Below are 13,032 nucleotides of genomic sequence, written 5' to 3' on the forward strand. Positions count from 1 at the left end.
TCTTCCTTCTGCTGCCACTAAAAGTCACCTGGTCACTTCTTTTGACATCCGTAAGGTAATCTCAGCAAATTCGTACAGGCTGTCCTCCCCGACCTCATAATGTATGAGATCAACCTCGGCTGCTTTTAATCCATCGGAAGTATATTTTGATATTTTGATTTCCTTTCAAAAACAATTGCTATCTTTCCTCTGAATTTAAGTAGAAAATATCAACGAGATTCTAAATTTTGCCATAGGCTCGCTCGTTAGAAGATGTGGCTAAATTGTGGTTATCAAGTGCTTTTACTCAAATGAGGCTATTTTCATAAAGAGAAATTTATTTAATAACCAGGGATAAAGCCACGAAATTTAGAAAAGAGATTTCACTTTGAAACCAACGAAAGCAACAAAAGCGAGACTGGCTTTGGGGAGTGGGTGGTAAAGAAGGGACCTTGATAAAGTCATTCCAAAATCAAGCTGAGTCTGCCAAGCGGCTTACATGGCGGCTTGTGACTATAGTTCCTAGGCTGCTTATGATAAAATGCCAGACTGTCGCCTGGAAGTGTGTGATTCAGCAAATAGTTTACCACTGAGGCCACACAAAGACCTTTCAGCTAATCTTCCCTGTTGTGTGTGTGTGTGTGTGGTGTGTGGAAGGAGGAAGATGAGTGAAACCAGAATGAACACAAGTGACTATTCCCTAATGCCAAACCCAGGAAATTCAATTTGCCTCTAAAACGAAGATGAAACAAAATAATCTTCAATATAAAAATAAATCAGATTTTTTTTCTTTCCCATATACGACTGTGTTATAATACTTCAAACCCTTATTATTTGCTCAATTTAATCACTGGGCCTGAAAGCATGATAGTTTGTTCTTATGCTGAATTCACTTAAAACAGATCAGCATGTTTTCTAGAGCTGAGGTTTTGTTCCTTAATGCTGGAATCGACAAAACCCAGTGTAAGGTATACTGTTTCACAAGTCAGCGACTCCAGCAAGCGATGTTGCTTCGTTGAGATTTCCGGAGCCCTACCATGTGCTGTGTCCAAAAGAACTTTCTACAATGACGGAAATGCTCTCAGCTCTGCAGTCTCCAAGACAGTAGCGGATATGGCTACTGAGCGCTTGGAATGTGGCTAGTGTGCCACTGGACAACTGAATTTTACAATTTTATTTAACTTTAATTAGCAAAAATTTAAATCGCCACATCTGGTGGGTGGCTGCCATTGGATGACGCAGGTCTAGACGGTGAACAGGGGTCAGATCTGCATTGGTGGATAAACAGCTGCAAAGAAGTCTGTAAGTAAAACACACTGCGCTTATGACTTATAAACAGATACTCAGACCACAACAAAAGGCAGCCCTGATTATTTAGGAAAACTAATATAATTATATAATAAATGAATGATTTCCAATGGCTCAAGAGTTAGTCTAATTGACCAGTTAGGTCCCTTTCAATAGTCTCTGTTTCTGTGTTGTTTTTTAAAAAGCTAATCTCAATAACTATGCCTCGAACAGACTTCACGTCTGTTTGATTCAGGTGCACAGCTTCTTCTAGATCCACAAAACTTAAGATTTCTGGAAGTACCTTAAAAAAGTCCTTTTGTCCTAATGAGCCTTTTGAAGCTTGAATTCTTTCAAACAATACTCTGACCTATGATTCATTTTGCCATGAAAGAATTTATATTTATAGCTTTGAGGCAGAACAGAGTTTCTTCAATCTCTGGAGCAGCCCAAGTTACAGAGAACCAGGGAAGAGGTGGTCGCACACAGATATGTATATGTTGAATGGCTGTGGCTCTAACAGAATCTTGTTTTCCAGCTTCTGGGATCAAACGCTTGCTCCTGAGCAGCTGCCCCACAAAAGCACAAGCTGCTTCTTGAGATTTTACTCTTCTCACACCCAGGTCATCAGTGTGTGACACATCACTTCTTTATTAGCTTCTAAGTAATGGTATAAAGCAACAATGCAATGCCAGGTTGGTAAAATGATTATGTATCTCAAACAGAGAGGCCGCCTAGCGAGATTATCTTTTGCTGCTGACGCCTCGGCAGAAAGACAAATAAAGGGCAGGAAAGAAACTCTGACACGTGAGAGACTCCTAGTTAAGTGACCCAGTCTCTCCCCAAATTCATGCTGCCGAGGAAAGCAGTTCACCTAAGCATCTAGATCTTTCCTTCTTGTACAGTCCTTAAGCAAAGATTCGCCTTGGGATTTTATTTCAGTCTAAGAAACATGTAATTTAATAAAATAGTCATTTTCCTTTCAGGGTTGAGTCAGTTGCCAAATACTAAGTCATGCTGAAGAAAGTTCTGTATCTATAGATACGTATATACGTGCACACACGTATATATGAGAATAACGTATCACACATTATCGACAGCAGTGCATAAAGTGCCAATCTTGCCGAATTGTCACTGTTTACCACCGTCCATCACGTCTGGAGGTTCTCAACTGTGGTGTCTGAGAATACTACATAACTCACACATACCTGAAGGATAGTTATGGGTTATGTCGGTTAAGGTTTTCTTTTAATAAATGTAATGATTAGTTTATTTACTAGGGGCTAGACGATTAAGTAGAAACAACACAGAACACTAAGTAAATCATTTTAGAAAGGCTTAGGAGGCTTTTTTCAATGTCCATCAAATCATCTTGTGATATCTTGAATCAGCTATGCACAAGGCGCCACTGTATCTATGTGGCACCTGGAACCATGTCACGGTCTTTAATTCTCACAGGTGGCCCGGGACCTGAATTTGCACTGGCATCATTCCTGCATGTCTCTCTCAGGTTCTGTGGTTCCCAGGGAGAAGCATCTTTCAACTATTAAATTTACTTTTAGTCAAACTGGTCGAATCGGTAAACTCCCCAATTTTTCCTATTTCTATCCATACTTAAGTAAAGTCGATCCACATGTGTCATCCTCTTAAGGCCCCAATAGTAAAGAGAACCAAACCAGGAGTTAAGCGTTAATTTTCTTAGCAACTGGACAGATTAAGATCACCTCTATTAGTGTCTCGACCTGTGTTATTTCAAAGGTCTAAAAAAAAAAAAGAACCAGCGACACAAGCACACACAAGAGAGACACGAGTCTACAGTTAACTTTGAAGACAGGCTGCGCATGGCATGGGACCCACACGACACACACCAAGGAACCTCATTAGATTCAGGACATGCATGGAATAATTGTGCTTACCAGCTTGAGAGAAAGCTTCGTGGAAAAATTGAAGGGGGTGACGGGAAAGAGAGAGAGAGAGAGAGAAACAACACATCAGAAGAAGCGGGACTCGGTCAGTTCCCCCGCGGTGACGGACACACAAATCCACCTGTCGCTTTGTGGAAATGACTTGAGGCGGATCTGTGCGAAAGTTCACGAGAGGGGCCGGTCTCCACCAAATCCTTTCTTTAGCTGCCATGTTGCCAGAGCAAAGAGGAAAAGACAGAGGAGAGTTTCTGTTTATGGGCCTGGACGTGGTCCCATCGGCCTGGGTATAAACTAAAATGACTTCGTGGTCGGTGACATAGAATGATGATAAGGGACAAAAATAACCACGTAGTCTTTTGTTCACCAAATCTGCCACGGAGAGTTTAACGCAGACTGAAAGAGTCTGCAAAGCGATTGCTTCCACGACGTACGAGTCATATTTTTTCTGCGAAGGAAATCTAATAAAGGCAAAAATGGGCATTTCTTAAAGGCATGAAGGCAAACTCTCAGCCTGGTGACTGGATAACCAAGGCCTGGATGGCATTCTGAGAAATGACCTCCGGGAGCCAGAAAGCCCCTCAGAGCCAGCTGGATGCAGGAGGACGAGGCTGTCGCCCACCTGCTCTGCAGAAGGGGTCTTCAGAAGCCTTCCATGGACTCCGAGCCCCGCTCGTGGGGGTTGGAAGGTAATGGGGAGCCTACCAGGGATAGCTGCTCTCCAGAGTCAGCTTGGGGAAACAGCTGTCTCAACTGCCAAGGGCTCCTCCTCGCTGGGCCTTAAGGAAGCATCTCAAAATTAGGAAAAGAAACATTTGGCTCTTCATTCCTAGGGGAGACCTGCCGCCCTTTGATCATAAATTGGGGGGAGGGAGGGTGTCCAGAAAATCTGGTCTTTAAGGCTAACTCATAGTTGACCCTTCTTTGTAAACAGGCATTCGCCTGTGAAGAAATCGTCTCTATGGAAAAAAAGGAGAATTTTAAGGAAAGTAGCAAGACAAAACTTTTTTTGGGGGAAAGGTACAGTCGGTCACAGTTGTGACCGTCCTTCTGTGGGCAGCCTGTCTACGTGAACACTTCGAGCACCCCCTGTGAACCCCAGCACAGATCTAGTCACCGCAACTGGAGTTCATTACAGACAACACTTATGGTGCATAGCAGACGACTTTGCAAAATACCTTCCCTACAAAGCGCACCGCCATATTCAAACGCCTTCTCACCCATTAGTGTCTAAACGTTGCTAATTCGAAGAACCGAGATTTGAACTCGGTACACTATCTGCTATCAGCTACTTCCGCTAGTTAAAGTTACATACTGTCTCTTAAGCATTCCAAAAAAAAAAACATGAAAATGAATAGCCTAAGGATATTACTACTTCATAATAATAAGTCATTGGGATGGAGATTAAATCCCAATAGAAATAGGACGCACCAAATTCTCAGACGAATTCCATTTTCTGCAGTGGACAGTGATGGATAACCCGCAAGCAGCACCATCACAGTCCACGATGTTCCTTGTAACAATTCCGAACTGGTTCTTGGTCTTTAGTTGTAAGCCAGCCAGTTAGATCATTTACAATGAGAAACGGAATCGTCTGGCAGGAGGATATTTTAAAGGCTGCATCAGGTGCCCTGTGAGACACCTGAAGCACTAAAAAGCTGTCAGTTTCAGGCGACAATTATGGAACCTTGGGAGCCACAGGTGTCAATAACACATGAGGGAACACAGAGCTAGTGAGTCCATGTGTCATTGGGCAGTCACAGGTACTAACCTCAAGTACAAAGAAAGGGGACGATGAAAGTAAACATGTCAGCAATGCGTTAGAGGTCGCAGAAAGTCATTGTACTTCACTATGACCTTGCTCATACGTCACGGAGGTTTTTTTTTTTTTTTTTGGCAGACTTTATGGCATAACTCCCTTAGGGATCCATCTGTCACAAGCGTGGATGTGGATGACCACACTACACCACTGCCGTCTGTAAGAGCGTCATGCTCCTGTGACCATGCTCTGTGGCCGCGTTTGATGGGTGAAATTCTGCCATAAAATCCTACCTGGTGACATCTTCTCAGATGGCAGTCACCATCAATGAAAAGGGAACAAGGCAAGCTCCGCTTACTGACATTTTTAGGAAGTTTGATTGTGATCGGGAAATTTGATTCCTTTTTCGATTGGAGCTTTCCGTGTGAAGGAGCCTGTGGTTGAATTTATACAACTAGGCTTGTTTGGGGTGTCTGGGTCTCTCAACTGAGAATTTCATTTCTCGGATGGAAACATAACAGAGCACATCTGGTCCCCAGTCTTGGTGATGTCAATGGGGTTAGTGCCTGTGCCGTGACTGTATGACCTGGCCGTCACAGGTAAACTTACAACATAGTCCCTAGCTTCAAAAGCATACGTGGGTTTCCCTATCGTCCTCTTCATGAGTTCTTTGTGAAAACAGAAAGACTGAGTCTGCCAATAATCAGCAAGAGAACAAGATACAATGAATAAAATTAATCATAAGACTGTAACATCTGACAAACAATTGGTAAGGATTTTCCAAATCTTTTGGTCAACTTTGATGGCATTTTCTCACACAATTAACTCTAACACATTGGGGCAAATATGTCTGTATTTTAGATTTAGAAGTCCCTTGCTCAGACTAGGAAAAAAAAAATCTGAATTTAAGACAATAAAATTATACGTTATAGATTGCAAATTGAGAATACACTATCTAGTGTAAAGATGAAATAATGGTTTATAATGCTCAAATGGCATACCGATCTTTAAAGATATCTGATGAAAGAAATTTTCTTACAAATGTCAATGATTTACAACAAAAACTATTTTATCCTGTTTAATTATTTAGAAAAAAATCAGCTAAGAAATATTTGCACAAGATTTATACATTCTGATAATAGAAACACATATTTTAAATCTAGATCTAAAAGCTGCAAACATAAATTAAAAGACATTAAAATCACAGATTTGTTATTTTTCTAGGATACTTTTCCTGTCTTTGGAATAATAATCTTAAAGTTAAAAAGCAGAATAAACAAAACACTAGCAAGAACTGTATCATTTTAGTCATAGATCTGGTAAACCATGTACCTTCCGTTTTGAAATTGCTTTAAAATCAAATTTATTTCCCCAAACTTCAGATGTTTTTTGTTTTGAACTTCCTGATCTTACTTCTGTGATGTATTTCCTTTTTCTTTTTTCTCCTTTTTCTTTTTCTTCTTCTTTTTTGAACTGCTACTTCCTGAAGGGACATCAAATCTGACTCTGACTAACATAAGAGAAACGAAAATATGTTTCTATTTATTCACTAATGTTTTTAGTGTGTGCGTGCGTGCAAAAGAAAACACGCTCACCATTTAGAAAAAAGTTTTTAACAGAGGTTTGCTGAGCATACATTTGAGGAGTTAGAAATAAAATTCATTGTGCTAATTATGGTGAAAAAAAAAGGAGAGTGACTTGAATCATCAAAATACCGTTTCTCATTTCACCGTTTTTTGTTCGTTTGTTTGTTTTTAAGTGTTATGTATTTTTTCTTGCCATCTTTTTCTTACTTATTGATTACTGACATTCTTTGGTGTTTTCCTAAACATTTAGAGAACACCATGAAACAGATTCAGAAACCACTCGCAACCAACAGACTGTATGATGCTGAGGGAGGAATGGGCCATCGAGACAAATGGTAAACAACTATGAACGGTCAGCACCCCTCATCACGAGGGTCCACAAGACAATGCAGGGGTGTTTATTAGAAACGTAATAAATGAGTGCTCCGTAAAGGTTTTGGAAGTGGCAGAGATGGGTCAACGGATTCACAGTTAGTGTAAAACTTTACGGCCCAGCAAAAACACCCTGGTTATCCGCTGGAAATTCTTCAATGAACAAGTGGAGATGGGCGGGGAGTTCTAAAGGCCAGCATAACCAAGATCTAACGATAAAGTTCAACGCGATCCATCATCCGCCCACTTCTGAAGCTATCTTCGACTTTTAACCATGGCCGTCTTGAAATCCTTAAGAAATAAAATTTCTGAGCCTTCACCTCATGCGCCGGGTAACCTTAAAACAAGACAGTTCCACCAACCGTATTCTTTGCATAAAACGTGCAGATTCCCTTATTAAAGGAACTCTGCATATAAAATAATGGGGGATCCTGTCCCTTATTTTAAATGAGAACAACTTAGCCCACAAGATGGGAAATGAGAAGCCCTTACTGGATATGCTAAGGCGCTAAATGTTCGTTCGCTCCTGACAGTCACACTTCATCATCCATCATAAAGCACATTTTGGGACAGCTTAGGCTGGACCGGCAATTTCGATTTATTCAGGACGCTACATATTACTATATTCCAGTGTTTTTTCAAACTGCTGTTCTACTTTGGGTTGCTGGATGAATTCCATAAGCCTCTGTGACTGGAGCACGTGCAGTCTGAATTGGAATGGCCCACCTGAGTCTAAATATTATATTATAATATAAATATAACCATATTATAAGAGAGTCACCCTCAACGTGGGGGTTGTAAGATCGCAGACTACGAACGGGCCCCCTGGCTTTACCGCCTGGCTCTCTGTCTTCCTAACTTCATCTTTTGATGCTTCGGTTTCCTTATTGGAAAAATAAGAAATCTTAGTACCTCGGTACCTTAGGACCTTAGGATGGCTCAAAAAAGTTAGTGAGCACACAGAAGGGGCTGGCGTATAATGAGCACTCAGTAGATGTCAGTTGCTATTATTACTTCGCTCTTTATAGATAAATACCGCATTAGGCCTTTTCCAGTGAGATGTTTTATCAGAATTTTTATCAACATCTTACAAGTTCACCAGAATAGCTAAAAAGAAGCCACTGTAACCCATTTCCCCTATGAACCCTGAGGGAGTTCGAGAGAGGTGTCTTCAAATCACACCTCATTTCAGTAATTACTGAGCGAGTATTTTCTGACTATACAGTGACTTCCAATTCTCCACGTCATACGCTAACTTTAGAAACTGAATCTAAGTTTCCTTTTTTTGGTAAAATCGAGGTGAAATATTAATGACTTAGATGTTTTAAAAGGGAAATGGGGAAAAGTCCTTCTGAAATGTCCTCTGGGCTGGCTGGCTTTCTCTCTCTCTCCTTCTATCCATTCTGCTTCCTTCCTTCTTCTTCTTCTTTCTGTCCCTCTTTCTAACTATGTACCATGAATCATAGGTTCTCATTGTTTCGTGTTATGGGAAAACACAATCGATTCATTCACAAACAAAATAAGTTATGCAGAACGAAACATGCAACCAAGCGCACGAGAGAGAGAGAGAGAGAGAGAGAGAGAGAGAGAGAGAAGACCGAGAGCAGAACTTTACCCTTAGGTTCCCAGTACAGTGGATTTTGGGCCTGAGGTCATGAACTCAAGAAGCATGGGGAGAGGGTCTTTGCTGCTTGGGAGACTAAATGTTGGGAACAGCAGAGAGGGTGAGGCAGAGGCAGGGGAGTGAGGGGAGGCTGATGGGGGGATGTTAAAAGGGACATAAGCTACGTGTAAGAGATGGAGCAGTGACAGTAAAAAATCAGAAACAAGAAGATACAAAACAAAAATAAGCATCAAATCATATTTGAAATCCAAAGCAAGTAAAACACAAACAATTAAATATTTAGGCCATGGTCCAACAGAAAACATGGAGAACATGTCAAATAAAGAATATGATGAAAGTGGAAGTTTTAGTAAGTAACGCGACGGAAAGATAGCAAGAAATATTCGACAAGCGGCTCATGCAGACTTTCACATGCAAATTATCGTTCTAAATCAGTTACTCTCAACCAGTTTAAGGCAGGAAGGTGAATGTTTTGAAACCGCCTAAACTAACACAGCTTGATGGGAGAAAATGGAAGACCTGAAATGCTAAGGTTGTGGAAACAGCAAGACAGTCTTACAAAATTAAATGTTAAATTATTCTATGGGTAAAGCAGTCATGTTGCCTCGATCATATTTTATGCCCAGGTTAACGCCATCATGCACCCATGTATCACACTATAAAAAGAAAACGAAAAATGTTCATGGATCCACATGTTAACATGAATTCAAAACAAACCGAGTTATTAACCCACGGAAACCATTTCGATTAGATAGGCTGATAAGTTGTTACAGAGCTTTTGTGCACTATGCTTCTCCCCGCCGAGGCAACCAACCAGCAGTTTAGGGGGCTTAGGAGTGAAAGGCATGATGGGAAACGGCCCAGCAGTCAGTAATCTGTTAGTGTGGGCGACATGGGACAGTGATAATGCATCTGAAATCAGACAAATGGCCATGGCAAAGGTACCGCCACCAAAGAGAAATGCAGTCTTAACATAAAATAGCACACGAGTTCTTTTTTCTTTTTTGCATTCTGAAACTACAGGTTTACAATCTTTTTGAGACTGAAAGATAAAGTCAAAATCTCTACACTTTATGAAACTCATTTCACACCGGGTACCAACTATCAGTACCTTATTTTTTTTGATGAACGGCCATAACTTTCCTTTGGATTTGCCACCAAATTTGAGCTCGGCTTTGCCATCTCCTCTGGAGTTTGAAAGGCTGTTGTCGGACACTGTGCGTTTCATCGGCTGAGTGTAATCCTCAAATTCGAAGTCTCCAGGAGGCTCGAACCCTGACTTATAAGCTTCTATCACCAGCTGTGAATCCTGAAATTACACCCATTGCACACAAATACATTCAAATACATGTAAACGCTTTCTACGCAATGAATCGCGTTCGCTGAATACAGATATTATTCCAAGGAAGTTACATGGATTGATAATAGATTTCCCCCCCAGTAACAGTCTAATCGTTAGAAAGAAGTATAATATGTAAAACTATATGTCTAGTTGAGATTTGAAGATACTTTCAATAACCATATCTCTACATTTGGAGAAACAAGTGTCAATTAAGAACAACTTTGCTTTTAGGAAAATGGGGCCATTATTAAGCAATTCCTCTGAAAAACACAGTAATATAAAAACCTGGTTCCCATCAGAAGTCCTTACAGCGATTTAACACACACGAAGCAAAGCGTAGATAACCTCTCTAATTTCTTGGTTCACTGTGGTTCAAAGATATTAATTTATCGCCTAATTTTCCTTTATGTGTGTGTTTGTTCATAGTCTCTCCTCCACCAGGATGTGAGTGTTCTTGTTTTCCCTCTGCCGTATCCCTGGTCCCCAGATCACGTCCGGCGACGACGGCATGCAGCGAACGTGCTGAGTAAATCAGTGAATGACTGACTCCATTGTGTACACTCTGCCAGGAATGGCGGGCTCGACATCTCAGAGTCGAGTGGTGGAGACAAATGTGGGAGGAAACTACAACCATCGCACCCTTGATAAAGAGATCAAGCAGTATAAACACTCGTGCTTCGTGATAACGTTCTAACTCAACGATCGACCGAAGGAGAAGATAATATGGAAAGATTTCGACTTCTTAGCATGAGCCCCCATTTTAATTGGCTACATTTTTAGCTAAGAATTTGTAGGTGTGTCACAGACCGCCAACTGTCTTCCAATAGCCAATTCCTCTTCCTTCTTAGTAACAAGAACCCTGATTTTAAGTTGGGCGCATTGCCACCTAGCTGAAAGGTGTCACTAACCAGTCTTCTGTGCGGCAGGAGGCGGCCACCTGACTAAGTTCGACCCCCGAGATCTCTGAGATGTAGGAAGAAGTCTAGTGTGCAATCTTAGAAAGCCTCTTTAAAGGGACAACACAGGCCCTTCCCCTATTCTGCTTTGTGGAACTCGGATGTGATGGCTCGAACTCCAGAAGCCATACTGAATTGGAAGGTCGCATCGAGAGCTGTGGACTGGGAGGAGCCTAGGTCCGTGAGGCCCACACTGTGGCTGGACCCTCTGCCGGTGACATCTTTCACATGAGAGGAAAAATAAACCTCCATGTGGAAGACGCGATCATTTTTTTTATATGAAGCTAAACCTACGCCAGGAGATTCACTCCCACAATCCTGAGTGTGCCAATGGCCTTCATCTCGTCTGGTGAAAATATGATCACTTGGTTTAAATGGAAACTAACCTTTCATAAATAAACCAGTTTGACTTGAAAGTAATCAGGTGTTTTAAAAACTGCATTAAGGGGCAGAGGGGACGTCCAGTTAGTTGGAGGAGCGGGTAACAGAGCTAGGAGCTATCCCATTTAAATATTACTGAATCGCCTCTTTCAAGTCTTTGCTTAAATGAAACTTCTTGGTATAATATTACCCCAACCCCAGCCAAGTACTCCCTCTCACTCTTTTTGACTTTATTTTTTCCGAAACTCTAAATAACATTCTCATTTGTTTCGTTACTGTCTCTCTTCAGAACCGTGCCTGGCACTTGTAAATGAACGCATTACACATTCAAAAGCGTCGCCAAAGCATGCAGCATTAAATAAAAAAAAAAAAAAAAAAAAACTTATGGTGGTGGGGCTTAGGGGCTTTGGAGCCAGGCGGACAGTCACCACGTGGCCCCGAGCAAGGCCATAACCTCTCTGAGTTTAGAGTTTTCCTCAGCGGGTCGTGTAGGGGACCACAGGCATGGAATGAAGCAGGTGTCTGATAAATGTTCCGTGAACAATTTTCTAAAAACGCCATCGACTTTCCTCAAAATGAAAAGTTTTAAAAAGGATATAACAGAAATTAAACATGAATAGGCAGAAATAAAAGAGGGCACGATGAAAGAAAAACTACAATAAAAATCCTTAAGATCAAAGCAGCGAGACCATAATGAACCGCCAAGAGCCGAATCTACAAATGAAGAAAAACTTGGGGGGAAAAAAAAAATCAAAACCAGTGCAGGGAGGTTTGGAAGAGGAAGGGTATCTGCAAGGAGAGATGGCATAGGTGAATTAAGAAAGGTCCGACCTTCGAATTCTCAAAGACAGAGCAAAGTGATTCATTCATTCACTCATTCACTCATTCGTTCAAGTTAAGACCCGAAGGAGGCGAGAGAGGGAACCAAGCAGGTATCTATGGGCAGAATATTCCAGGCAGAAGGAAGAGCAAGGTAGGAGCATGCTTGGAATTCTCAAGGAATACCAAGGGCGCCATTGCGGCTAGTGCTTTGAAAACTGAACACGGGTGATGTCAGACAGACAAATGGGAAGCGGGATGTTCCGGACAGTTAAGGGCTTGGAGGCCCCGGATGGCTTTGACTTTTCCCCTGAGGGAGGCGGAGGCCCGTGGAGGGTTCTGAGCAGGGGAGGCACGCGATCTGACTCACGGTAAGCGGGTTCCTCTGCTCTCCTTGTGAAGAATGGATTGGGGGTGGGAGCAATGTTGGGAGACTAGTTAGATGTCTCCTGCAGTAATCAGGCCCCTCCTGCATAATCCGAGATGAAGGCGATCGTAAATCAGGAGCGTAACCAGGGGTGGGGAGGACTTTGGTTCTGAATGTATTCTGAAGGTGAAGCCAACAGGATTGGCCAATAAAAGTGACACGGCCATGTCTATGGCCATGCCGCCCTGAACGTGCCTGATCCCGTCTGATCTTGGAAGCTAAGCAGGGTTGGGCCTGGTTAGTATTTGGATGGGAGACCACCTAGGAAGACCAGGTGCTGTAGGTGTAAAAATAATAATAATAATAATAATAATAATAATAAGGGATTGTAAGCTGACAAGGTCCTTGCAATCTGTGAGGTCAACCAAGGGTTGCCTCGCCTAAAAAAAATAAAGTGATGTGGGCATGAGAAAAAAAGGAGGAGTCAAGTTGGACTCCCAGATCCCAGAAGGATGGCAGCGCCAGTAAGCTGAGACAGCGAAGACCCCGGGACGAGCGGGTCTGGTGAGAAAAGCCCGCAGCTCTGGGATGTGCTAAGTTCGAGGTACCTGTTAGATGTCCAGGTGAAGAAGCCACTC

At 42.0% G+C, this 13,032-nt stretch overlaps 1 protein-coding gene and 1 non-coding gene across 5 annotated transcripts in view; one reads left to right on the plus strand and one right to left on the minus strand.

The window, feature by feature from the left end:
- FNBP1 (formin binding protein 1) overlaps nucleotides 1-13,032 on the minus strand; it is a 113,974-nt gene that overhangs the window by 14,049 nt on the left and 86,893 nt on the right. For all 4 annotated transcript variants that reach the window (XR_005652552.1, XM_039861736.1, XM_039861735.1 and 1 more), the window contains exon 9: nucleotides 9,641-9,838. Coding sequence is in view for 3 of the 4 variants with exons in the window: in XM_039861736.1 (XP_039717670.1) it covers nucleotides 9,641-9,838 (198 nt within the window). In the remaining variant the exon portion in view is untranslated. The remainder of the gene's footprint in view (nucleotides 1-9,640; nucleotides 9,839-13,032) is intronic.
- LOC120601804 (5S ribosomal RNA) lies at nucleotides 12,622-12,740 on the plus strand. The gene has a single exon (XR_005652566.1). It is a non-coding gene; the product is annotated as a 5S ribosomal RNA (ribosomal RNA).

Source organism: Pteropus medius, unplaced genomic scaffold (genome assembly GCF_902729225.1).
Source record: "Pteropus medius unplaced genomic scaffold, Ma_sr-lr_union100, whole genome shotgun sequence".
NCBI lineage: Eukaryota > Metazoa > Chordata > Mammalia > Chiroptera > Pteropodidae > Pteropus > Pteropus medius.